This window comes from Jaculus jaculus, chromosome 4, assembly GCF_020740685.1.
Source record: "Jaculus jaculus isolate mJacJac1 chromosome 4, mJacJac1.mat.Y.cur, whole genome shotgun sequence".
Classification (NCBI taxonomy): domain Eukaryota; kingdom Metazoa; phylum Chordata; class Mammalia; order Rodentia; family Dipodidae; genus Jaculus; species Jaculus jaculus.
In genome coordinates this window covers 10,553,455-10,579,179 of record NC_059105.1, presented here as the reverse complement: position 1 = coordinate 10,579,179, position 25,725 = coordinate 10,553,455, and the positions used below count along the sequence as shown (strand labels likewise).

At 47.0% G+C, this 25,725-nt stretch overlaps 1 protein-coding gene and 1 long non-coding RNA gene across 2 annotated transcripts; one reads left to right on the top strand and one right to left on the bottom strand.

Annotated features, from left to right (window-relative positions):
- Window positions 1–12,352: 12,352 nt before the first annotated feature.
- On the bottom strand, window positions 12,353–13,414 carry LOC123460023 (RING finger protein 225-like). The gene has a single exon (XM_045146712.1). It carries the CDS (start codon window positions 13,367–13,369, stop codon window positions 12,353–12,355), a length of 1,017 nt encoding a protein of 338 aa, XP_045002647.1. The 5' UTR covers window positions 13,370–13,414.
- Window positions 13,415–14,386: 972 nt separating this feature from the next.
- On the top strand, window positions 14,387–15,146 carry LOC123460179. Its single transcript, XR_006636833.1, has 2 exons — window positions 14,387–14,560; window positions 14,651–15,146. It is a non-coding gene; the product is annotated as an uncharacterized LOC123460179 (long non-coding RNA).
- The last annotated feature ends 10,579 nt before the right edge of the window (window positions 15,147–25,725 follow it).

Sequence of the window (25,725 nt, the reverse complement as noted above, 5' to 3'; positions counted from 1 at the left end):
AAGGTGCTTGAGATTCTCCGGCAGGAAAAAAAAAGAGTCTTCTATGTGTGATTTGGTAGGAATCCATGGGGATGACGATTTGATGTTTAGGATAAAAATTCCGAAACTGTGTATATGCATGGGTGTGAAGGGGCGTGGTTGGGGAGTAAAGGCCAGGGGTCATATTGAGCCTGAAGACTGACTGGAGCAGCCTGGGCCTGATTTATGGAGACACTAGGGGTGGGTCTGAAGTGGGACAAAAGCAGAGCTAGAAGTAGATAAGGGACGCAAGGTCTACAGTGGCTCGGAGAGGGCTATTGACCTGAGCAAATGACCACTACAGAATCTCCTGCCCTAGAGAGGAAGGAGCTGGGACTGTGTTTCCTGATCCAAGGGCTGGTGGCTTAGGAGTCCACTGATGGTGTGGCTGAGGTAAGGGGCTTGTCGCTTGGATAAGTACAAACATGCCTCCAACTCAGCACGGTGCCAGGGCCTAGGCAATGAGCTGCCACCACCTCTATGCTTTGAATCACTTCAACAGGCAGAGAACTTTTTGACCAAGATGACTTTAGTGGAAGGGATGAGGGTCAGCCCAGGTTGTCCTTGCTGAGCCTGGTCACTTGCAATGGGGACTGTGGGAGAGGAAGGAGTCGTGGAAGCCCCAGGCAACCCACAACCAGGATCCTGAGCGTTCTGAGCAGAAGGCACACAGCAGGTGGAGGAGGCAGTGTTTTCTGGGACCAAGCCCATGTGATCTGCTCAGAGCCTTGCCCTGCATGGGCCTGCGACTGGAAGGAAAGCTTAGGAGGCGTGAGGCATGTACCTGCCTCCCAGACACCCCTGACTCATGCCTGGCATCCAGCATGAGTGTTTGGTGTGGTGTGCAGACGAAGGGAAGAAACCACCCGTCCCATCTTGGGACACAAACTTAAGGGAATATGCCACCTTTTGAAAGTGAAGGAAAAACAAAAAAAGAAAGAGGACAATGAAAAGGTGGGGACAAAAGGAGAATAAAAGAGGAAAGGAAAAGAGAAAAGAATTGGACACCAACACCAAACAGGGTGCCTTTCAGTGTCTGGGTGGAGCTTTAGATTGTCCTGCTCCAGGCTGGAACCTCTTCTCCATGTCCCACGTGCCCAGGGACAATGCCCATCCCATCTTCTCCGTCTTTCTCTGGGCAAAAATTTCCATCAGTAAGCAGGACTTCCACGAAAGGCCGCTGAGGAAGTAATTTCAATTCAAAAATGTGGAAGTGAGGGGACTCTGAAAAGATGAAAACTGGCCACCTCAGACAACAACACCCAGGAAAGCAGCCAGAGAGACTGATTTATCTGCACAGGAACTAAAGTGGTCGGCTGGCACTGCCCTTCCAGAAGCATCTTGCAGATAGATAGCTGTCCTAGGTCCCTATTGTGGCTCCACACTCAGGTCACCATCACAGTCTTGCTTCTCCTCCTGAAATATTCCATGAAGGGCATTCCATCCCCCAGCCTCAGACCAAGAGTCAAGATGAGTGGCCCCAAGAGAAATGAGCTTCAGAAAGCCTCTCTTCTTCTTTTCTCTTCTTTTCTAAACGAAATCTAATACTATCTGGCTGCAAAAATATATATCACCAGCCCTGAGCCTGAAAGATTAACATTTGGATATGTAGGAAATGTAATCTGCATGGCTAATTGATTCTTAGCGTATCAGTTTAAAGGATAAAGATCAATATCAGCATGATGGATATTGTATTAATAGGGACATAAATAAAAGCCGAGGAGTCGTTACCAAAACCTTTGAAGCTGCTTCCTGGTTCAGTGGCCCTCTGGGGGCCACTCTGTCACGCCCACCTCTTGCTGGGCTGGAAGCACTCGTTTCTCCCTGTTGGGGGAGAGAAACTCAAAGTTAGGGAGATCTAACTTTCATGCGGCCAGGTACATTTTTTTCCCTGACCTAAGGTAGCTGGACGTTAAAGCAGGACAGAGGGTGAAGTGTTCGTGAAACACACACGCAGATAGATTAGCAAGCCACCCAAGGATGTCCTTCACTTGGGTGAGGGACAGCTTGTGTGGGCCAGCGAGAGTCCACCAAGTCCAGCCGAGTCCTTTGAGTTAAGGGAGGTTCGTTTCAAGCCGGAGAGATAGAGAAGAGTTGGGGTGTGCGGGGGAGGCCCAAGGAAAGCGAGCTTGTTGGGCGACGGGGCAAAGAAGGTTGGATACTAGAAACCCCTCAGCCGGGTGGTTGCCAATTAGCCTTGGATCCCACCAGGCACTACTACCACGAAGCCCGCCGCTGCCTAGGGAGTTTTCCCAATGCAAATCAATCACCCTCAGCACCTCCCTTCTACATTAATTAAGAGAGACGTTTCGACAAAACGAGTGTAATCTGTATTAATTACGCAGCCCTCGGCGCGCATCAATCACGCCCAAAGCGAAAGTTCCGCGGGCGCTTAATCCTTCCCCAGAGCGCGCGGGAGCCCCGATGCCAGCGCCGCCGCCGCCGCCGCGACCAGCAGCTCCCGGGCCGCGGACGCCGCGCGCAGGCCGCTGCTGCCGCGACCTTACTCTGCGGCGCCCCACGGCTCCCCCACGGAAAGTCATCACCCCATGGATGGTCCTCATACGGGCTCCCTCTAGTACCTGAGTCCCCCTCAACAAACTTGCACCCAGGGCTCATTTGGAGACACCCATGACCCATTTCCTCCGCTCTTGTCCTCTTGGGTCAGTCGGTCTTGGACAACTTCCAAGTGCCTTCCAATTTCTGATGTATCTGCGGAATCTTACAAAAGCCAATCCCTGCCCCCCCTCCCCAAATCCCAGGCTGAGCCTCAATCTTGGGACATTTGGTTTATCGCTGGGATCACGTGATTGGAAGAAGTTAAAGACCCAGTGCAGACGCCCCTGACATGTATGAAATCAACCTGAGGAATGGCGTGGCAGACGTTACAAGCTGCCCAGGGGACCAACTTCCCCTGGTCGTCAGGGGTACGCTCCCGCAAGCACACTGCCTCAAGTACTGGGTTGGACTGAGGGAACACCAGGTCTCCCCGAGAGGAGGAGAAAGCGCTCGGCACCCAGGAGGAAGACTGCATTTGGGGGAAGGACGTTACTTTCGGAATCCTTGCGAGCAGCCTCTCGGGTACTTGGAAGATGGGGTCTCTGGGCGCTCCACCTGCTGTGGTCTTACCCCCGACCACAGCCCCAGTCCTCCAACACCGTCCTAGCAGGCCGTGTCCTCCCAATGTTTTAGGTCTGGGCCATTGGATCTGATTATTTCTCCAATTCGGTAGGGTTAAAGAGCAGAAGGAGGGTCCGAGCTCAAACTCACAGAACAATGATATCCAAGGCCCACAGTAGGTGCTGTGGGACCAGACCAAGCCCTGCGGCAGGAGCATGGGCTTCTCCCCAAAGGACCTGGGGTCTGTTCCTAGTTCACTGTCCCTAGCGTTTCAGCCCAAATATAAACGCTACGTCTTCTGGCGTCAGTTCCAAGTCCCATTCCTGTCCTAAAGGACGAAATTGCCTTTGTACCATCGCGGCGTTTCTCCAGAACTGGTTTCCCTGGATTTGCCCGGTCTTGGCCCTCCGCCTAGCAGACGTTTGTGCGCAGCAGAGAAACACGCCCAGTGGCGATGCTTTGGGCTGCCACTGGTTGGAAAAGCCGAGGGGGCGTGGATCATGGCAGGCTGGGGTACCACCCTCCTGCACTCCAGTGCCCCTCAGTCAAGGAGCTCTCCTGTCCCAGCGCCTTGGTGATAGACACCCTCAGGCACCTGGCACTCCCTATTACCTGTCATTCATTCCTCTATCTCCCCTGGAAGGAAAGCTCTCGCGACCAGCTCAGGCTCACTGGTTTACCGGCCACCTCTTGGACCAGAAGCGCTGACAAGGTTTACTCCCATTTCTCAAGCCTCCTCAGTGTTGGGATTCCAAATGCTCACCACCAGCCCCAGACAGACGCTACTGCTGATGCTTTCTGGGGATGTGGGCCTTGTTTATCTCTTTTGCATAGAATTGAGAAATTTGATTGAAGTTAGCTACTATTTAAAACACGCCCAGTGATATAAAACCATGTTACGCTTTCTGCTTATTTTATTTTTATTTTTTTATTTTTTTATTTTTTTAGTTTTTCGAGGTAGGGTCTCACTTTGGCTCAGGCTGACCTGGAATTCACTATGTAGTCTCAGGGTGGCCTCGAACTCTCGGAGATCCTCCTACCTCTGCCTCCCGAGTGCTGGGATTAAAGGCGTGCACCACCACGCCCAGCTCCTTTCTGCTTATTTTAAACAATCGTTTCCACTTCTTTCAGGGACATCTCCTTGGCTTTGTATTTCTAGGTGGAGACAATTCCGGAGAGACCTGGGCTTCTAATTCGGCCTAGACAAGTGGGTGGGTTCGCACCTCCCTGCTTTCTCACTGTGAGAACACCTGTGGGTGAAGAGCTCACGGGGAACCTGTCTCCTTCCTGGTCCACCACGGCCAGGCCCCTAGCCTACCTGAGAAAACCAGGCTTAAGGAATGAGTAGCTGTGACCACGTGAATGGCCTGGTCTCAGGGGCATGCAGATGTGTCCCTTGGGGGAGCTGGAAAAATTGCAAATGGAACCCCAAAGACTCCCTTCTCCAAGTCTTGTTCCCACCCCTCTGTTGGGACTTGTCACACCGATGCCCTCTGGGACTGTGCAACTCTTGACGTTGTGATTTAAAAAAAAAAAAAAGAAAACGAAACGGGGTCTCACTATGTCATTCAGTCAAGCTGGCCTGGAACTCACACTGTAGAACAAGCTGCCCTCTAACTAGTGGTGAACCTCCTGCCTCTGCCTCGGAGTGCTGGGGTTATTGGCTCGTGTCACTTCACCCTCTTTGTGTAAGAGAGAAACTCTGAGATGGGCATTTGGCAGGGGACCAGTTTGCGGAGTAGCAGGTGGATGAAACTCCCAAACTCTTGGCTGGGTTCTCCAGGAATGAACCTGCGCCAACCCAGGGCCACCTCCGCACTCCGGGATCCTTTCTTCTTGACACTGTTTTTGGAGGCTTTGCTATTCCTAATAGATGTGAACGGGGAACTTGCTGACAGGTTCTGGGAGTGGTGGGTGGGAAACCAAGAATATTAAGTGCAAGGTCTAGTCAGGAACAGTTTACCCTTCAGATCCTGAAATCAGGGGACGTCACCAAATCCCGAGACCTGAAGCTGAAGACCGGGTCAGGCTGCGACTCAGTGGAGAGCTCTTGTCTACCACGCCCCAAGGCCCGAATTCATCTTCCGAACCTCAGGCTTAAAAGTACTGGACTATGAGGTGACTGGGTGGACCAGGCGCAGAGACAGCGGGTTCCCTCCACGCGGGGATCACTGGACTGGGTCACCCTCCTTTGTGCCCTAATGTTCCCTGCAACCTCGGCTGCCTTTGCGTATCTCAAATCCAGGGCATCTGGGCTGGAAACTGGGGACTATGGGACAGTCTGGAATTGTCGGACCCAGGTCCCGGGCATCCCAAGTCTCAAATGGCCTTGGGTGAGAGAGGCGGCGCGGGCGCCAGGGTGCGGGATTCCATCCCTGGGCCCGCATAACCCTCTCCAAGGTTTCGACCCGTGGTAGCCAGAGCCGCCTGCCAGCCCCTAGCGCATCACCCGGCAGGTTCTCTGATCCTGCAGGAGCCACTTGGGGTGACAGTGCCCAGAGGTAGAGGGCATCTCAGACTTACTTTGGTCCAGGGCAGCTGGGTGTCAGGGCAAATCTCTTTGAGTCTTAAGAGGATCCTTTGAAGGAATTCAACCACTCTCCTAGCTGGTATTTTAAGATTCTGCTAGCGAAATTGGCTCGGGAACAGAGAGAGAGAAAAATACATATATATCAGCACATCAAATGGGAATGGAGAGCGAGAGAGGAGAGAGAGAGAGAGAGGGAAAAAAACCATTAAACAGACGATAGATTAAATGATTATTAAGTATCCTTCCTTTGGCTATCCAAATTATAACCACTTCCTAATCCCAGACTCTTTCAAAGAATTTCTAAGGAAAAGTTCATTAAAGTGAGATTAGAGAGACAGTCACTTTTCAATCAAAGCGTGGCAATGTATAAGGCTCTCAAATTTAGTGGCTTGTAAGAATCACCTTTTCAAAAAGAAAAGAAACCACGCACCTCCTCCTTCCCCGCAGACCAAGTAACCAGTGGGATGCCAGCCTCCACCCAGCTCAGCTCCACACCGGTGACGCTAACCGCTAACCGGAGAGCAGGGAGGAGAAGCTCGCCTAAAGCCACCTCGCCAGTGTATTTGCCCTGGGCGTTTAATTAAAATGAGACTTTACAGATAAATCATTTGCCTCGCACAATTTGGTTCTCCATAATTTCCCAACCCAAACTACCTAACTTGCAAGTTAACTGTTCCTCAAAATTAAAGAGGTTAATCTCAATCACTCAAGTTTGACCTCCAAATATTTTCTTCCATTTACCCGAAATGGAAATATCAACTTAGGGCTGGGGAGATGGTTAAGCACTTAAAGGCACTTGCTTACAAAGGCTGCCAGCCAGGAGTCAATTTCCCAGCACCCATGTAAAGCCAAATGAAATTATCAACTTAACTTCAATAGAGAATGCACAGCACTTCTGTGGTAAAAGATAGAGCCATGAGTGCATACACTCCTTGCATTCTGAAATTGTAATGGTAGAAACAAAAGTGTCTGTTCTGAAGATTAAACATGTTCTCTTCTGTTTATGCCATGATTTGTTTTGTAATATTAGAGGCTAGGGAGTCCATTCTATCCTCTTTCTTCTTACTTCAGCCCCCCACCCCCAACCTGCCTCTGGAAAAGTGGCATTTCCAAACCAAAGATAATCCAATTTTACGTACAAAGATAACTGCTTTTCTGAAGGAGGTGTCCACATTCTTCGTGGGCTCCTAGGAATATTCTTGGTGAGTGCAATTTAAACACTCACTTCCCCAAATGCATTTTATGACCAGGAACGACTGTGAATTTCATGGAAACTAAATTGCTTCTCTTTGGCAGATTTTAGGTCTGCATCAGAGAATGGAAGGCTGAGAATCAAAATTGAAAGAGGAACGGTGATGGTGGCAGCGTTCCTTTCTAACACTCATCTTAAAAATAGCTAGTCTTGCCGGGCGTGGTGGCGCACGCCTTTAATCCCAGCACTTGGGAGGCAGAGGTAGGAGGATCGCTGTGAGTTCAAGGCCACCCTGAGACTCCATAGTGAATTCCAGGTCAGCCTGGGCTAGAGTGAGACCCTACTTCGAAAAACCAAAAAAACAAAAAAGCTAGTCTTGGGCTGGAGAGATGGTTTAGTGGTTAAGGTGCTCTGCCTGCAAAGCCAAAGGACCTCGGTTCCCCAGGACCCATGTAAGCCAGATGCACAAGCTGGGTCATGCATCTGGAATTCCTTCATGGTGGCTGGACACCCTGACATGCCCATTCTCTCTTTCTTCCTCTGTCTCGTTCTCTCTCTCAAATAAACAAATAAAAATATTAAAAAATAACTAGTCTTCTAACTAACCCATGTCCTAATATATGCAATAAATCATGACATTAAAAGGAGAAAAATGCAAATGCCTGCTTACCAAGGAGAAGTTCATTGGCCAAGACATGAATTTCATAATCTTCATATGAGAACAGAAATGTAAAATGCAGATATTAGCTAAGAGGAATTAAATGACCAGAGAGTAAAAGTTGGATCACTGAGTAAATGAGTCATCCAGTTATTGAAGACAATAAAATTAGCAATTTCATGAACAATACTTTATTTAGAATGACCAAGATTCAGAATGCTCTAGGTTCAATCCCAAGCACCACACAAATGGGATGTGAGACGGTTCATGACTTTTAAAAATATATATTTTATTTTTTTATTTGAGAGAGACAGAGAGAGAGAGAGAGAGAGAGAGAGAGAGAGAGAGAGAGAGAATGGGCACAATTCCAAGACCTCCAGCCACTGCAAACTCCAGATGCATGCACCACCTTGTGCATCTGGCTTACATGAGTCCTGGAGAATTGAACTGGGGTCCTTAGGCTTTGCAGGCAAACCCCTTAATGCTAAGCTAGCTCTCCAGCCTGGTTCATGCCTTTAATACAAGCACTTGGGAGGTGGAGATATGACTAGCTTGGGCTTTATGAAACCCTATCTCAAAAAGTAAAAGAAATATTTTTCAAAAAGAGAAAGTAATTGTCTACTTGGGGTCTCAGTTCTCAGGAGTTACTAAGTTACAGAATGAGTCTTGGGAACCAATATGATCAGCATTTATTCCAGACTTTTCTCCTTCAGTACACTCAACACAGTATTTGTCATCCACCTACTTTGTGCTAAGAACTCCTTGATGCTTTGTAGGAAGATCAGACCAACAAGGTTCCTATCCTTGACATTATATTCTGGTTTTCAAGAAAATGACCAAAACATGCAGTAGATAAATAAGACTACCACAGACAGTTACAAACATTACTAAGAAAATAGATCAATAGTCCCTGTGGACAGATAGTAGTGAGTGCCCAGCTCTCTAGGGCAGTGAAAATTCCTTAAATGAAAGTGAGAACATAATAAGTTCATTGGAGCCATCTGCTGAAAGTGTATAAATCTTGTCAATCTCTTGAGATAGAGATATAGACGAGAAAACTAGATCCAAAGAGATTAAGTGACTTCCTAACATCTTTCCAAGTAAGAGGAGAGCCAGTATTCAGATTCTCACCCCCCCACCACCCAAATTGAATGTGCTTTCTGGAGTGGATGCTGTTCATCAAATCATGCTGCACTCAGAGGCCAGGCTTAATTCCTCATCTGCATCAAGTGAGTTGCTTTCACTCAAAAGGCCAGGTAAGCATGACATAGTTCGAATCTTCAGCCCCAGCACCACACACAAACAGAACCACAGGGATTCCATGCTTCCGCGCAGATGTGCAGGACTGAATAAATTTTGCTTGAATTTTTAAATATCATATTTTTTATTCACTTATTTGACAGAGGGGGGAGAGAAAGAGGCAGATAGGGAGAGAGAGAATGAGCACACCAGGGCCCCTAGCCACTGCAAAGGAACTCCAGAAGCATGGGCCAGCTTGTGCATCTGGTTTTATGTGGGTACTGGAGAACTGAACTTGGGTCCCAAGGCTTTGCAGGCAAGCACCTTAACCACTAAGCCATCTCTCTAGCCCCAAGTCTGGCATTTTTAAGTGACTGGGGATGTGTCAAGGACTGAGGCTCCCTCTTCCAAGATGAAGAGAGGAGAATTGCCATAGAAAGAGAGGACTGCCCTCCATTACCACCAGGAGCCCTCTACAGCTCAGTCATTATTTCACTAATTACCTTCCAAGCTCCGGCTTTGTCTGAGGTCCTGTTTTGCCGGGTAGGAATGACTAAGTGAGACCAGCGCAGTGGGGATTGGGGAGCAGCTCACACACCTCAGTGTCAGGAATGACTGGAGACCAAACAAATGCTCTCATCATCCTTGCCACCAAATTTCTGATAACAAAGTCACAAACTAAGAGATGAAGCAAACCCACGTGAAAATATCTTTAAATATTAAACTACTACATGGCATCTATTTGATTTTCAAAGATTCTGACTCAAATTTCTCATTACAAGAAACTTACATGTGCAATCCATGAAAGATGAAAAAAATGTGGTTTTCATTGCAACAAGCAATTCAAAGATGCACTTCGTATTTATGAGGAATAACTTAGGTTATGTCATTGCGTACTTCTGGGGAACATAAATAAATCATAAGAAGTAAGCTCGTCCCCAAGTAACTTCAGGCAGAGTTCTACTTTAAGGAAGTGAAATAGCAAACACATGTGGATGTGCACATGGTTGCGTCCACAAAACCAAGTTCTGTCATTAGTGTGAACATGGCATCTACCTGCATCCATATACAGAATATATTCATGTATAAATGCATTTTTTTTGAGGTAGAGACTCACTCTAGCCCAGGATAACCTGGACTACACTATGTCTCAGGGTGGCCTCGAACTCACAGTGATCCTCCTACCTCTGACTCCTCAGGACTGAGATTAAAGTTGTGCACCACCATGCCTGGCTTAGAAGCATTTTTGTTACAATAATGGGAAACAAAATCTCTCGGCACAGACGGTAAACAAATGGTCAATAAAAGAGGTAAATAAATATGGAAGTGACAGAATGCTGAGGGTATAAATAAATCAAAACTAACCTCTGAAATGTGATTCTGATTATGTGGGGCCTGAAGACATTTCTCAAAAAGCAAGAACAGAGTATGACATCAGAATTTGGCTTTGTGGGTGCAGATTGGCACACTGTTTCTCCCTCTGGGATGCTACAAAAGTTCTCACTGGGCCTGTAGGGAGTCCTTTGGAACCTTTGAAATCATTCTGTAAATGTCCATCTAAGCCACGTCCATCTCACATATGAGTTACTTCTCTCTCAGCCCCATTTAAAATGTGAAATCAGGAATGCATAGGGAATCTACCAAGGAAGAGGAAGGTCTTACAAACAACTCGGATTAATTTCACCATGAAATAAAATGTCACAAAACAGGGATTTCCCCTACAAATACTTCCTGTTTTTATTAAGACAATGCAGACATAGAACATCACATGATAGTTCCTAAATCGAGGCCACACCACTTACCAATGGCCAATAAATAACTTCACTCATTTGATAGATACAAGTGCTTCATTCAAGTTCAGTTAATAGAATAGTGTCAGGATATCATGCACATGGCTTGCATAAATATATGAGGAATAATAGCATACCCCCTGTCTCTTTTCTGATTTTTTTAAAAAATTTGTTTAATTTAATTTATTTATTTGAGAGCGACAGCAGAGAGAGAAAGAGGCAGATAGAGAGAGAGAATGGGCGCGCCAGGGCCTCCAGCCACTGCAAACCAACTCCAGACGCGTGCGCCCCCTTGTGCATCTGGCTAACGTGGGTCCTGGGGAATCGAGCCTCGAACCAGGGTCCTTAAGCTTCACAGGCAAGCGCTTAACCGCTAAGCCATCTCTCCAGCCCTCTTTTCTGATTTTTTTAAAGCATGAAAACTGTCCTTATCCAATTACAAGATATGAAATAAGGAATTTTCATACAAAGTATATTTAAAACCATTTCTTCATAAAAAGACAACTAACCCATCTGCAACATATACTCACAAGTTATCTTAGTTAAAAATTCAGATTTTTTTCATTTATGCAAACGTTGACGTGATTCCCATGAAAACAATCAACCAAATTCAACATAGTTGAGTCATAACTGTATACTATATATATCTTTGTAGCCAGAGGCAGAAAGACATTAAGTTTCATCTTTGGGAACTATTATTTATATTCTTCATATAGTTGAAAGTCAATTGTTTCACAGTATAAAATCTTGAATCAATTACCAACACACCTTCATTTTCTGCTGCTGATTTTGAAATGCATTTGGATCAGAGATGTGAGATACATGTCATCACTTAAAGCAACTTTTCTGGAGATCTCAATGTGTAAAATTTCCAGATTTACATATTCAAAAATAAATTATTTTAAGTAAAATTAAGGGAAAAAAGTCTCGGGGAAAGGGGGAAGCCTATAGTGTATTACTGCATAAATAGATTTCCCTATCTTCCAGGCGGGGGCAACAGTCAGTCAGTTTTGAGAGAAGGGAGGTCAAGCTCTTTAAGCTGCCAGAGTCCAGTTACAGAAGAAGAAATGACTTCCTGGCAGTAACACCGTGAATAAAACAACCGCAGGCTTCCAGAAGATGGGACTTCTGGGCTCCACTCCAGCCACCAGGCGGTGCGCGGCGGATCGCACAGCCTTGTGCAAACTGCAGCCTCTCCCTAGTCCTTGCTGCCCAGGACGCGCAGGCGCTTTGCGCACCTGCCCAAAGCGCCCTGGGATGCGGGTGTTTAGCCTGCCCAGCTGCCTGGAGCATCCTGGATGTGTGGGGTGAGGTCCTCGCGATCTCTTTCTTTGAGGAGAAGTAAGAAGGTCATTCGCGCTTACATCTTACTTATTCCTCCTTTAGGCAATCTAAGTTCCATTTCCCACCCTTGCGGACTTGCGCTCCCTTAAAGGAACTCCCAAGTCCCAGGCGCCAGAAAACCAGCTCTCCTCCCCTCTGCACACCGTCACCCTGCGGGAGGAGGCGGCCGCGCGCTCTGGCGAGGGTGGGAACGGTGCACGCAGCGAAGGTTGTCCTGGCACAGTTGGGGCACAAGGGATGCCGCATCAGCATCCCTGACTCCTCTATTTCCCTTTCTGACTCCAGACAAAAGAGGTGGAGCGGGAAACCGAGGCTCCGCAGAGACGAGGCGGCCCGAGGGCTGTGTACGTGCGTCGGGAGCGCCCAGGGTGGCAGGGGGAGGCAGCAAGGCTCCGAGGCACCGGGCCCAAGGCCGGGTCCGCTTGGCCTGCGTGCACCGGGAGGGAGCGCAGCGTGGACCGCTACGTGTCGCTCCTCCGCGCGCTGCCGGCCACCGCCGCCGCCGCCCGCGCCCTCGGGCCTCCGCCTCCGCTGGCCGCCGAGCCCGCCGCTGTCCCCTCGGGCCGATACTTAAGCCAGCAAATGACCCAGGTGACCACGACCGAGAAGAGCGCCAGGATGCTGGCCACCGACAGGCAGATGGGTCCCACCGGCGAAGGTGAGGGCGACCCGGTGGCTGGGGCCGGGCCAGGGGACGCTCCGCCTCCTGGGGGTCCCCCGCCGCCCCCTCCGCCGTAGTGGTTGACGAAGATGAGGCCGGTGAAGAGCAGCACGACCATGGACAGGAAGGAGAAGACGACGCACACGCAGCCCGCGGTGAGCGCGGCGCGCTTGCAGTTCTGGCAGCTCTCGTAGGCGCCCGGAGCGCGCAGGCCGGGCCGGGCACGAGAGCTGGGCACCGCGTCCTCGCCCGGGGGTGGCGGCGGCGGCTGCGGGGCCGGGGCCGGCGGCGGGGCGAGGGCGGCGGAGGGCGGCGCGCGGCGTTCGGGCAGCGGCGGGAGCCGGTCCTGGGGCAGCGGGTCTTGGGCAGCCCTCAGGGCCAGCGGGAAGGCCTCGGCGAGCTTGGTGTTGTTGGGCAGCCCGTGCACGCGGCTGTCGGGCAGGGGCGTGCGGTGGCGGCACACCGGGCACGCGATGGCGCCGGGCGGGCCGTGCCAAGGTGGCGGGCGCGGCGCGCGCTCAGGAGCGGCGCTGGCGGCGGCGGCGGCGGCGGCGGCGCGGAGCTGCAGCTGGCTCAGGCACTCCTGGCAGAAGGTGTGCAGGCAGGCCAGCAGCTTGGGGGCGCGCCGGTCCGCGTCGAAGTAGTTGTAGCAGATTTTGCATTCGTAATCCTCCAGCGGAGGGAGGCTGGGGGCCGTCGCCGCGGCGTCCCGGACTCCAGTGTCCCCGTGGTCGTCTCGGGATCCCGCCTCGGTGCCCCCGGGGCTGCCGCTCGGTCTCGGGGCGCTGCCGCCGCTGTCGCTCGCGGGCGCTGCCATGGCATGATCCGCCCCTCATCGGGGGCGAGGCGGGGCGACTTCCTCCCCCGGAGCGGTCCGCTGGGCTCCGGGTGGGGACGAGGTGCTTGCACCTCCCCCCGCCCGGACTGCTGTCGCCTGGCGGGGGAGGCGCGGCTGGCACGGCCGGGCGGGGGCGCAGCAGCAGTCACCGCCTCCCCCTCGGGTCCACCCCACCCCACCCCAGCAGGCGAGGGCGCCTGGGTCCTTCCCCAGCCCCAGGGTGCCTCGCTGCAGGTCCGCTAGGTCCCCTCCACGCCGCTTCCCGGCAGCCTAGGAAACTGGTTTCGGTTGGACTTGGCGATGGGGGCTGCGGGCGGCTGCGAGGAGGCGCGGGGGCGCATTTGAGGACGCAGCTGCTTCAAGCTGTTGCGTTTCGCCCGTGCACACACCCTTCACCCCAAATGGTGAGAAACTGGGACCTGCCTTTTCCTCCTCCCTCTTCCTCCACACTGCCCCACCCACCCCTCCACGGTACGGTCCTCGGTGTGGGGCTGGGGCCCCTAGAGAATCCTCCTCTCCCCCTACCAGCCAGAGCTCACCGGTGATGTAATGCGGGGCCCGGGCAGGGAGGGGAATCGGCCGCCTCAGCAGCCTGGCAGCGGCCGTTCCTTCCCCTGGTGAAGCTCGGTGATCTCATTTCTCCGTCCAAGGGCGAAAGCCAATAATCCTCAAGCCATTTCGATTTGCGCTTTTATTAGCAGAGCCTCGGCGGCCCTGCAGCGAGCTCGTCCGAGTGGAAGCGGGAGTGTGGCGTTTTCCTTTCCCACTTGGAGGGAACTTGGGGACTCAATAGTCCCTTCTTTCCTGATCTGAAATACTGCTTGTAGACGCTTAAGGAGCCACGAAGACCCACACTGGAAGCAGGGTCTTGCTCCGCTCCTGCCGCGGACCACTGCAGATGGAGATGATTTCCAGGGTCGGCGTATTTGCACAGGCAGAGATGAGAGAAGTTAGTTGTGAGCGTGCAGCGTGGAGACAGACTTCGGAAAGTCCGACACAAACCTCGTAAGTGACGTCACTCGCCGAGTGGCTGCACTTCAACTTGATCATCAAATGTGGAGCAAAACGCTCTGTGAGCAACAGGGGCCAGACTTTGATCTTAGCAAAAAAGAAGTAAATGAATACAAACTGGTGGAAACCCACACACCAAGATGCTGTAAAGAGCTCTGGGTAGGACACAGGAGTGGTGGGGGCGTGGGGACCACTTGAGAGTGAAGTTCAGATATTCCTAACCACAAAGTTTGTCCCCTGTTTCTCCAGGTGGGACCTCACCCTATGAAGAGGGCACACGAGGGCCTTTGCTGTGACCTGTGGCCACGACTGCCGCTCTTCCGTGTTCCCAGCAAGGGAGGGGAAGAGGATGACGTTGTAAGATGCTGTATTCTCGAGAGATGAGGATGTTCTCATCTTCGGTCCACGTTCTCTACTGAAGACAGCAAGATGCCCCAGACAGTGATTGTGTCCCGAGGGACTAACTAAAGGGCGGAAAGAACCCAGTAAGTGCCAGTGGGGAAGCAGCGAATGGGAGTTAGTCATGACTGAGAGCTTTTGACGCCAAAGCCTGGCCAGGCTGTTGGACTTGGGGCTTCCCTGGGCAGAAACACAGGTTGAGTTGGAACTTTAGTCACTGACAAGGTGTTCAATATTTTTGCCCTTATTTGAGTGTTTTTTTTTTTTTTTCAAAATGCTGATCATAGCTTAGCTATAACAGATACGACTTGGTGATGGTTTGAGAATAAAATATCCCCCAGCTTTATGCGTTTGAATGCTTTTTTAAAAAATATATTTATGTGTAAGGAGAGAGAGTGTTGTGTATATTGGCACATCAGGGCCTCTTGACAGTGCACAGGAACTCCAGACGCATGCTGCACTTTGTACACCTGGCTTTATGTGGGTATTGGGGAATCAAACCCAAGTTGTCAGGCTTTGCAAACACGTGCCTTTTAACCACTGCGCCATCTCCTCAGCCCGTGTGTGTGGATGTTTAACCCCTGCCAGCAGCAGTGTTAGGGAAGGCTGTGGGAGGTGGTCCTGTACTGCCGGAAGTGCGTCCCTGGAAGGGGCTCATGACTTAGGGTTGTGTAGTCCACCCACTTACCACGCTCAGGTCATTCTCTTTCTCACCCTGTTTATGTGACAAGATGACGCCCAGCTGTCTGCTCTACCGCGTTTCCCCCATCAGGATGAAGCTGTAAGCCCAAAATAAATGTTTTCCGTCAATAAGTTGCTTCTGGTTGAGCATTTTTTTTTCCCCCAGAAATGAAAAGGTAATTGCTAAGTACTATATGGTGGACCGTTTACTTTTTGAGACCCATAATAAATAGTAGACAGCTGTGGTCTGAAACAGCCTCTTGCTTACATTGTCTCCATCAACCATGTAATGAGCATGCTAGTTTTGGGAGCTGCTGTCTTAATAAAGGATTTGGTGAGGAACATGGCTTCGCATAACATGTGAGGATCGGATGTGTTAGGTACAGAACATGTAAAACAGCTCTCAGTCCCTTACTGATGTTGGAGTTCCTGTACCTGGTCTAGGGATTTCTCACAAACATGAGAGAAGCTCAGAGCCTTCTGTGGCCCAGTTCAAGGGGGAGCAGCCAAAAGTAGCAGGAAGTGCTCAGTGAGTTCTGCTGTTTCAGAGCTAAGGACACAGGTAGCATGTCAGTCAAATGGACCAGCTGTCCTGTGGATCTAGCCATGCATCACAGTTCTGCAGCCAGCAATGCCCAGATTTAATTCCCCAGGACCCACATAAGCCAGATTCTTATGGTGGCATGTGTGTCTGGAGTTTGTTTGCAATTGGCTAGAGGCCCTGACATGCCCACTCTCTGTCTCTCTCTCATAAATAGATAAACAAAAATAAAATCTTTAAAAAATATAAAATAGAAACTTGATCAATTCAGTTCAACCATTTACAGGGGTCCTATTTCAGAAGACATTGGTACTGGGCAGACACCTGGCTTTCAGGAACCAAGACTTGAATTGAGGAAGCCAAGAGGAGCCCGAGGAGATAGGATGGTTTAGTGTTCTACAACTGTCCTAGAGGGGATGTTGCGACAGAAAAAGGACATTGGGGAAAACTTAAGGAAATCAGAGTAAAGTGTATCATTTTAGGAAACAGTAGTGTGTCAGCATTGGTTCATTAGCTATGATTAATGTAGGATATTAGTACATAAATAGTAGAAGAAGGTAAGTGTGCTAATTTTGAGAACAATGGGAGTCTCTGAAAGTTTCTATAAATCTAAAGCTGTCATTCTAAAGTGGAAAACATTAATTTTCATTGTATTTGTGGAGATGTGTGTGTGTCAGCCTTGCATTTCTGCAACTAAAGACTTGCAAAGAGGAAAGGTTTGTTTCTGAGGCTTAAGGTTGGGCCATTTGCTCTCAGGCCTGTGTTGGGCAGTACGTCATGACTAACTGTTCACCTCATGGCAGCCAAGAGAGGAAGAAGAGGGGATAGAGGCCCAACATTCACCTTCAAGGACACAGTCTAATACCTAGCTCCCTTCCACTAAGCCTCCACCTTCTAAAGATTCCATTACCTTCTGGGAGTATCCCAGCACTAAGCCAACACATGAGCCTTTGGGGTTACCCAGACCACAGCAGGGGCACGGTGGATGTCTTAAACCTTTGGGGGACATATGCCCAGATCATAGCAGGGGCACAATGTGATATTTGTTTCTAGTTTGCTTTTAAAAGAATAGATATTTCACAGGGATTTGCAATCACAGGCTCTGCAATATCCCTTAAGTATTATAGATCATTGGAACCATCCCTTGAAGTGAAATTTCATAAGCAGACTTCAATATTTCCAAGAGAACATTTTATTGAGTATTTATTACATGTGGATATCATACTACTTATTACAAAATACAATAGAGTAATTTACAAAACATATGAAAGTTACACAATTACCTTAAAGATAACTCAAAAGGCAAGTTGCTTTTCTTTTCGCAGTAGTACTAGGGATTGAAGCCAGGGCCTCATGTCCTCTTGGCAAGTGCTCTAGCAAACTACAAACTCTCAGGAAGGAAATTTAAAACCCCACTTATGTCTATCCCATGCTTCAGAATGGCTACTAACATATTTGAATTTATTTTCGTAGGTATACGTTACAAAGTTGAAATAATACACTTGCTTCATTCTAATTACATTTATTCATAAAAGTGCTAACCATATGCCAGATAGAGTGTTGGGGTGTACAAAATGCTTATCCTCTTGGGGTTTCTAGTTGTACAAGACAGACAGTTAACAGTGGATGGATATGTGATACAAGATATGGCTGGAAGAGGAAAGTGCTAAGGAGAAAGATGAAGGACAGGACGTGGTTTGCCTTTCTAATGTGGCCAGGAAATACAGTCTAATAAAGTGAGCCAAATTCTTTTTTTAAACGTATGCAAAGTTGTATGTGTGTAGCATGATGCCATCTTTGGAAAGTGAGCACTCTTGGGGAACAGCACCCAGATCCAGAAACTTACCATGACTTGCACTGCAGAACCCTCTCGGGATCTCTTGTAGACATCACCCCCCAAGGTTGAGCCTTTCCTGGCTTCTAAGACGAGGGTTAGTGACGGCTGTTGTAAAATCTTATAGAATTATACGTTCGAGGCATCTGGTAGCACGTAGTTCCTCTTGTTACATTTGGCTTCCTTTGGTCATCCCGACTCGTGTGAGGTTCATCCTTGTGTTTTTAAAGACTCACTGATGTGGGAGTTGCTCTGTGAGTATTCTGTCACTTCTATCATTCAAGTTCTCTTACACTTGTCATGAGGCATTGAAGTTGTTTCCAGTTTGGACTGATATCAACTTCTTTGCTGGCTTTAATGCTTACTGCGACATTTCTTAAAGACAGGTCTCACCTTACTCTCTAGGACCCAGGGTAGCCTTGAACTTGTGATCCTCCTGCCAGCCTTCCAAGCACTGGGATTACAGACATATGCTGCTACACCTGGCAAATTTTTGTCTTTAAAATATATATATTAAGATATAATTAATATATCTTATATATTAATTATATCTTAATATATAATATATAACACTTATATCTCAATATATATAATATAATAATTATATCTTAATATATTTTCTAATAATAAATATAATATAATTATATAATATATATTAAGATAGATATTAATATATCTTAATATAAATATATTTTAATATATTTCAATATATATATTTTATTGACACCTTCTATACTTACAGACAATAAACCATATTTCCCTCCCCTCCCCTACTTTCCCCTTCATAACTCTGCTTTTCATCATATCCCCTCCTTATCTCTATTAGTCTGTCTTTTAATTTGATGTCACCATATTTTTCTCCTATTCTGAGGGTCTTGTGTAGGTATTGCTAAGCACAGCAAGATCATGGATATCAAAGCCATTTTCTGTCTGGACAGTTGTATGTAAGGAGTGGTACCCTTCCTTTGTCTCTTACATTCTTTCCACCACCTCTTCCCCAGTTGACCCTGAGCCTTGGAGGGTGTAAGATGTTTCAGTGCTGGACACTCCTCCATCCCTTCTTCTCAACACTGTGTTGTCTTTTGTGTTATCTCAGTGATCATCACCATCTGAAAAGAGAAGCTTCTCTAACCAGAAATGAGAGTAGCATTAATATGAGTATGAACATTAACTGTAGTGCTTTCAGGGCAATTTGGTGGAAATAATATATGCATTTATCCAGACAAGAACAGGATTTACCCCTAAGACTGATGACCTCTCCTGTCATAGACTTTTGATTAGGTTTTCAGTACCAGGCATGTATTCCTTCCCATAGAGTGGTCCTTTAGTCCAATTAGAGAACAGTTGGTTTCCCCCAGAGCAGACATGCCACTATTGCACTCGTTCAGTCATTTGGCCTGTGTGGCCAACTTGAGGCTTCCAGTATCCACTGTTTTCATTGCTAATGACTTCTGTCTCCCATAGGGCTGCAAACAGTGTGGCTTTTTCCAGCTTTCAGTTGGCTGGTCTACAGGGTAAAGGTTTTCTACTCAGCACTAGCTTGATTTCTCAGTGACTTTGCTGCTCAGGCATGTGAAGTCTTCAGCAATAGCGTCTTACCATCTGTTTCTCCAGGGGAACCAAGGGCCTTGGCAAGAGTCTGTAAAGTTTTAGAGGCAACAGGGATCTACCTGGCCGACAGCTCACTGGAAGGTATCCCATTCCTGGCACTGAAAATTTTCTAGTAATAATCTATGGCTTCAGGATGTGACATTATTCAAAAAAGTAGGTTTTCATATGTCTTATTCAGAATATCTTGAATTTTGATTGACCCCCCCCACCACTATTTTATACAATCTCTTCCCCTGGCCTTGCTTAGGCCTTTCCCCTCCCTGTAATCTGTTCTTCTACTCACATATATACAGTACCATCCCTTTAAGTGCTTCCCTCTCCTCCCTCCCTTACAGCTTTTTTCTAGTTTACTGGCTTCTGCTACCGACTTTTTGTTCCAGCTCACAAACAAGTCTATACATTTGTAGATAGGATCCACATATGAGAGAGAACATGCGACATTGGCTTTCTGGGCTGGGGTTACCTAAGTGAGCCAGATTCTTAAGGAAGTAAGAGGAAGACATATGTGCCTCTGAAGAAAACCTGTCCCAAGCAAGATGAACATTATGCACAAAAGTCCTGAGGTAGAGTGTTGTTGCAATGTTATAGAAATAGCAAAGGGGCTGATGGCAGAAACAGTTAACTGGGAGAGGGGACAGGGGATGAGGCCACAGAAGGCGATAGGGCAGAAACAATCATGAGGGACTTACAAACCATGTTAAAGAGTTCTAACATTAGAGTAAGAGAGAGGCCATTAGAGGGTTTTAAGTGGAAAGGTATGGAATCTGATTTTGGCTTCAGAAGGTTCACTGTGCTGGGCATGCTGGTTTGTAATCATTTGGGAAGCATTTGGGACGTTGAGGCAGGAGGAGTGCCATGAGTGTGGGGCCAGTGTGAGCTATAGAGTGAGACCCTGTCTCAAAACAAAAACTAACAGGCCTGGTGCTACAGGTCTGGAATCCCAGCTACTCAGAAGGCCAAGGCAGAAAGATCAAAAGTTCAAGGCTTGTCTGGGCAACTTAGTGAGACCCTCTGTGAACTAGTTACTTTTCTTATTACTGTAAGCAAATCCCTGAAAAGAAGAAGCAATTTAAAGAAGGAAAGGTTCATTTTGACCTACAGTTCCAGGGGACACAGACCGTGATAGTGGGAGAGGCCAGCTGATCCCATTGCATCCACCGCCATGAAGCAGAGACAGAACAGGAAGTGGAGAAGCAAGGCCAGTCCACAAAACCTCAAGAAGTGTCCACAGTGATGCACTTCCTCTGAAACGATCTGCAACCATTCCAAAATGGTGCCACCAGCTGGGGACGAAGTTCTCAAACACTTGAGTCTCTGGGGGACATTTCACCTGCAAACCACAATGCTCAAGAAGAAAAAAAGAGGGTGAAGAGCATACCTCAGATCTGCCTAGCATGGACAAAATTGTAAATACAATCCCTAGGCCTAACCCCCCTCCAAAATAAAGACTGGGGGCGGGGGTCAAGTTTAGACATAGGCAGCCTGTATAGGTGGGTCAGTTGAGAAATAATAAATGAGACAGGTATGCCTTGGGCCCAGACAGCATGGTGAGACCGGACCCCATAAGTAATTGGAAAGGGAAGCTGATAGGGAAAGCAAGCAACCTCCAACGTTTTTCCAGAGTTTTGACCAGAATCTCCACCGTAGCTACAATAAGCAAAACTCTCTCGTGTCTCTAGTTGGTGCACTATTTTGTCAAGCTTTGGAGGAGGGGCCTAGCTGGAGGAAGTGGGTCTCTGGTGGGGGGGGGGCAGGTGGAAGGTGAGGGTGGGTGCTATTGCCCCACTGCTTCAGCAGAATCTCTGAGAGCTTCCTGATCCAGGGAGAGGCGAGGGGTCTCAGTCTACGTGTTCTTGCTTCCCTGAATCCCACCTCCTCACCTTCATGACAGCCGGTACCCCTCCCGCTCTGAGCCAAAGTAAAGTCTTTGTCCCTTGCAGTGGCATGTGAGGTATTTAGTCACAACAACAGAGAAACTGACACTCCAGTGTACATATTCTAGTCAATAGAAACCATTAATTTAATAAATATGTAAACCTTTCAATACTAATGGCTTTTCTAACCAAGACCTCCTTCACGTCCTCGCTCAATGTTACATCAGTGAAGCTTTCTCTGATCATCTGGTCTCAAACAGCATCACCCTTCCCATTTCCTGTCCCTCTTATCCTAATGGATTTGATTTCATGACTACATGGTTGACTATCTGGAGAAACTTAAAATGTGGGGACTTTGTTAAGAAATTAAGACTCTCAGGAAGGTTTGTCAGCAGGACATTACAGTAAGTATAGGCCCTCTGGACACAGGGCCCGCCGGGCACCTGTGAAGTCATCATGTACATGTACGTCATATATTCCATGACTGGGTTTGCTGTCTATAGTCCTCCGCACAGGTAAAGGTAATGGCTACTGTTTTGTTCCTTGCCATATTTCTAATGCCTAGCAAAGCACTTAATGTTCAATAATTGCAAGAAATATTTTTAAAATATAACTTTTTAAAATGGCTAATTAATATTTAGTACACATACTCCACTGGTGTTTTCTTTTCTTTCTTTCTTTTTTCCTTTTTTTCTTTTTTTTTTTTTCAAGGCAGGATCTCATTCTAGCCCAAGCTGACTTGGAATTCACTATGTAGTCTCTGGGTGGCCTCGAACTCATGGCAATCCTCCTACCTCTGCCTCCCGAGTGCTGGGATTGAAGGTATGTGTCACCATGCCCGGGTTTTTTTTTCTTTTTATTGAGTCTGGGACTATAGCCCATGTATCCAACTCACATTTACAGAAGGTCTTCCCTGCTCAGTTAAACCCCTCTGGAAACTTCCCAAAGACACCCAGAGATCTGTTTCTGAGGTGATTCCAAACACTGTCAAGTTGGAAAGAAAGAGTCATCATCACAACCATCAGTGGATCCCCAGGTAAAATATTTTGCTGCTATAGATTATGTGGCAATAGAAATTATCATCACATAGCTCTTCTGTCTCTGTATTAATTCCCTAAGATTGACTATCAAGGTAGAATTTCTGTGGCTCATTGTCTTCCAAAAATGTAATTTAGTAAATGCAATTGTCCAGATGATGTTACATTACATTGATTATTCTCTGACAACTTGATACATTTGATCATTTAATCACATAAGAAAGTGCTTTTATTCTTCTAACATTCATGCTCATGGAGAATTTTTTTTTTTTAGTGAAAGGGGGATATTCTTCCTTGTTTTCAAGTCCATTGTTCGTGTTGAAACCATTTCTTTTCTACTGGTTGTTCTTAATTTTGTTTCAGTGAGCTCTGAGTCTAGGAAGAAGAGGTCAGCCTTCCCACTTAGTCCATAAATGCTGCTTGCTCACACTCTCTTCCATGCACTTTGCTCCTTCAGGACTTTGGATGGTTCTGCTTAGACCAGGGCTTCTGAGACATCCTCATCTCGTGACCCATTTTTGCCCAAGAACTTTTTACATGACTCAGGACACATAGGCATACAAAACAAGTATTCAGGGCCGGAGAGAATGCCTAGTGGTTAGTGCACTTGCCTGTAAAACCCAAGGACCCAAGTTCAATTCTCCAAAACCCACATAAAGCCAGATGCACAAGGTGGTACATGTGTCTAGAGTTTATTTACAGTGGCTGGAGGCCCTGGCGTGCCCATTCTCTCTCTCTCTCTCTTTCTCTCTCTCAAATAAATAAATAAAATAAAATAAAGCACATATTCAAATCAACTATTCATTGATAACAAATCATAAAGAAATTTATTTTAAAGCAATTATGTGGTATACATATAATTGTACCACTTATTAAAGACAAAAGCAAAAGTGCACACCAGTAGATGGATGTGCTTGTTTATTGGCTGAATATTTAAGACTACAGGATATAGAACATCTCCAACATTTTTCAGAGATGATCAATATTTGCTTTTATAATCCTCAATGCTAAGAATGCTACTTCATTTAAACATGCAGTTCAAAATAGCAGAAGTATATGTAGGGTCATTTTAGAAATTGTTGGAAATAATGTTCAAATCCTAATCCAAAATTTATTTAACAATATTTATTTTATTGTATTTTTATTAACAACTTCCATAATTGTAGACAATAACCCATGATAATTCCCCCCCACACACACTTTCTCCTTTGAAACTCCACTCTCCATCATATTCCCTCCCCCTCTCAATCAGTTTCTCTTTTATTTTGATGTCATGATCTTTTCCTATTATGATGATCTTGTGTGAAGCACTATGAGGTCTTGGATATCCAGGCCATTTTGTGTCAGAAGGAGCACGTTGTAAGGAATCCTACCCTTCCTTTGGCTCTTACAATCTTTCCAATACCTCTTCTGCAATGGACTCTGAGCCTTGGAAGGTGTGATAGCGATATTTCACTGCTAAGCACTCCTCTGTCACTTCTTCTCAGCACCATGGTGCCTTCTGAGTCATCCCAAGGTCATTGCCATCTGAAAAGAGAAGATTCTCTAACCCAAAGTGAGAGTAACATTAATATATGGGTATGAACATTAAGAGAAGTGCTGACTGGGCAGTTTGGTGAGCATAGTATATACATTTAGCCAGACAGCAGCAGACATTACACCCCTAGGGCTCATGACTACCCCTGTTGTAGGTTTTCAGTATCAGGAATGTATTTCCTCCCATGGAGCAGTCCTCCAGTCAAATTAGAGGGTGATTGGCTTCCTCCATTACAGAAATGCCATGACTGCATCCATTGGCTCATTTGGCCTGGCTGGCCAAATATAAGGCTTGCAGTGCCCACTGTTGAGTATCTTCCCTGGTGATTTCTCTCTCCCATTGAATTGCATGAACTGTAGCTTTTTCCAACTTTCTGTCAGCTGGTCTACATGGAAGAGGTTTTCAGCTCAGCTCCAGCAGGATTTCTCAGTGACCTTGCAGCCCAAGTATGTGGAGTCTTCAGCATTAGGATCTTACCATCTATTCCTGGTGGGAAAGCAAGTGCCTCGGCAATGACCTGTGATGTTTTGGGGACATCAGGGATCTCCCTGGCCAACAATTCAGTGGAAGGTATCCCATCCCTGGCACTGAAAATTTTCTAGTAACAATCTATGCCTCCTGTGGCGCTCTTTTACTTTTTATTTTTATTGATTTATTTTTTAACCAAAGTAGGGTCTCACTCTGGCCCAGGCTGACCTGGAATTCACTACGTAGTCTCAGGATGGCCTTGAACTCATGGCGATCCTCCTACCTCTGCCTCCTGAGTGCTGGGATTAAAGGTGTGTATCACCACATCCGGCGGCTCTCTTTTGTTTTGATGTCATGGTCTTTTCCTCCTTTTATAATGGTCTTGTGTAGGTAGTATCAGACACTGTGAGGTCATGGATATCCAGGCCATTTTGTGTCTGGGTTTTTTTTTTTTAATGAAACACACCAGCAACTCAAACAGCATGTTTAAAAAGCCAACATTTGGTACAGTTCAATCCAATGACATTCTAACTTAGTACTTAGACACTGAAGAATGATGGTGGGAAAATACTGTGTTTGTTTTCTGTAATTAAGTCATTATGCTTCTACTAGAGCAGGAAACGCTGCACTTTATAACACATAATGGTGTTGAACAGGAACCCATGCATTTCAGGCAGTGGTAGTGTTCAGTGGTCTTATGGCACGGGCCATGCAAGGTACGCATGGGGTGTGCTCAGAACCACGGCTGCTGTTATGTCGCATTATGCGACATGGGCAAGCTCTGCCAGATAAGCACCTCGATTCACTGCACACTTGACCTAATTGCATATTCAGAAACACTTTATTGTTGCCAAATATTCTGCAAGCCTTACATTAAGTTGCGTGACCACATGTGGGGTTGTGGCCCACCGTGTAAGAAGCTGGGTCTTAGATGATCGTTTGAGCACAAAAAAAGGCATGTTTCCTGTCCTCCCTAGAGATTATTAGAAGTTGCATGTTTTAGTTTTCAGTTTCTGGTCACTGGAATTAGTAAAGGTGACCCCTACAAAAAGTGTGCCAGTACTCAGAACCCTGGCTATTGTCATTTCTTATGCAAATTGAGGCTTTTAGTGCCCAAAGCTTATGCCTCCCAGTAGATTGATTGGTTCTGTGACTGGTATTTGTGCCAGGGAGTGGTCACCAAGGGCCATCAGATGTCTACATGTACCAGCTAAATGGGACTCGGTTTAAGCAAGATGAAAAATGAGCACAAGTATCATAAACTCTGTGTTTAAAAATGTTTTCTAGATTTAAAAAGCTTTCATCACTATTAACAAATATTAAGATATTTTTATTATTTATT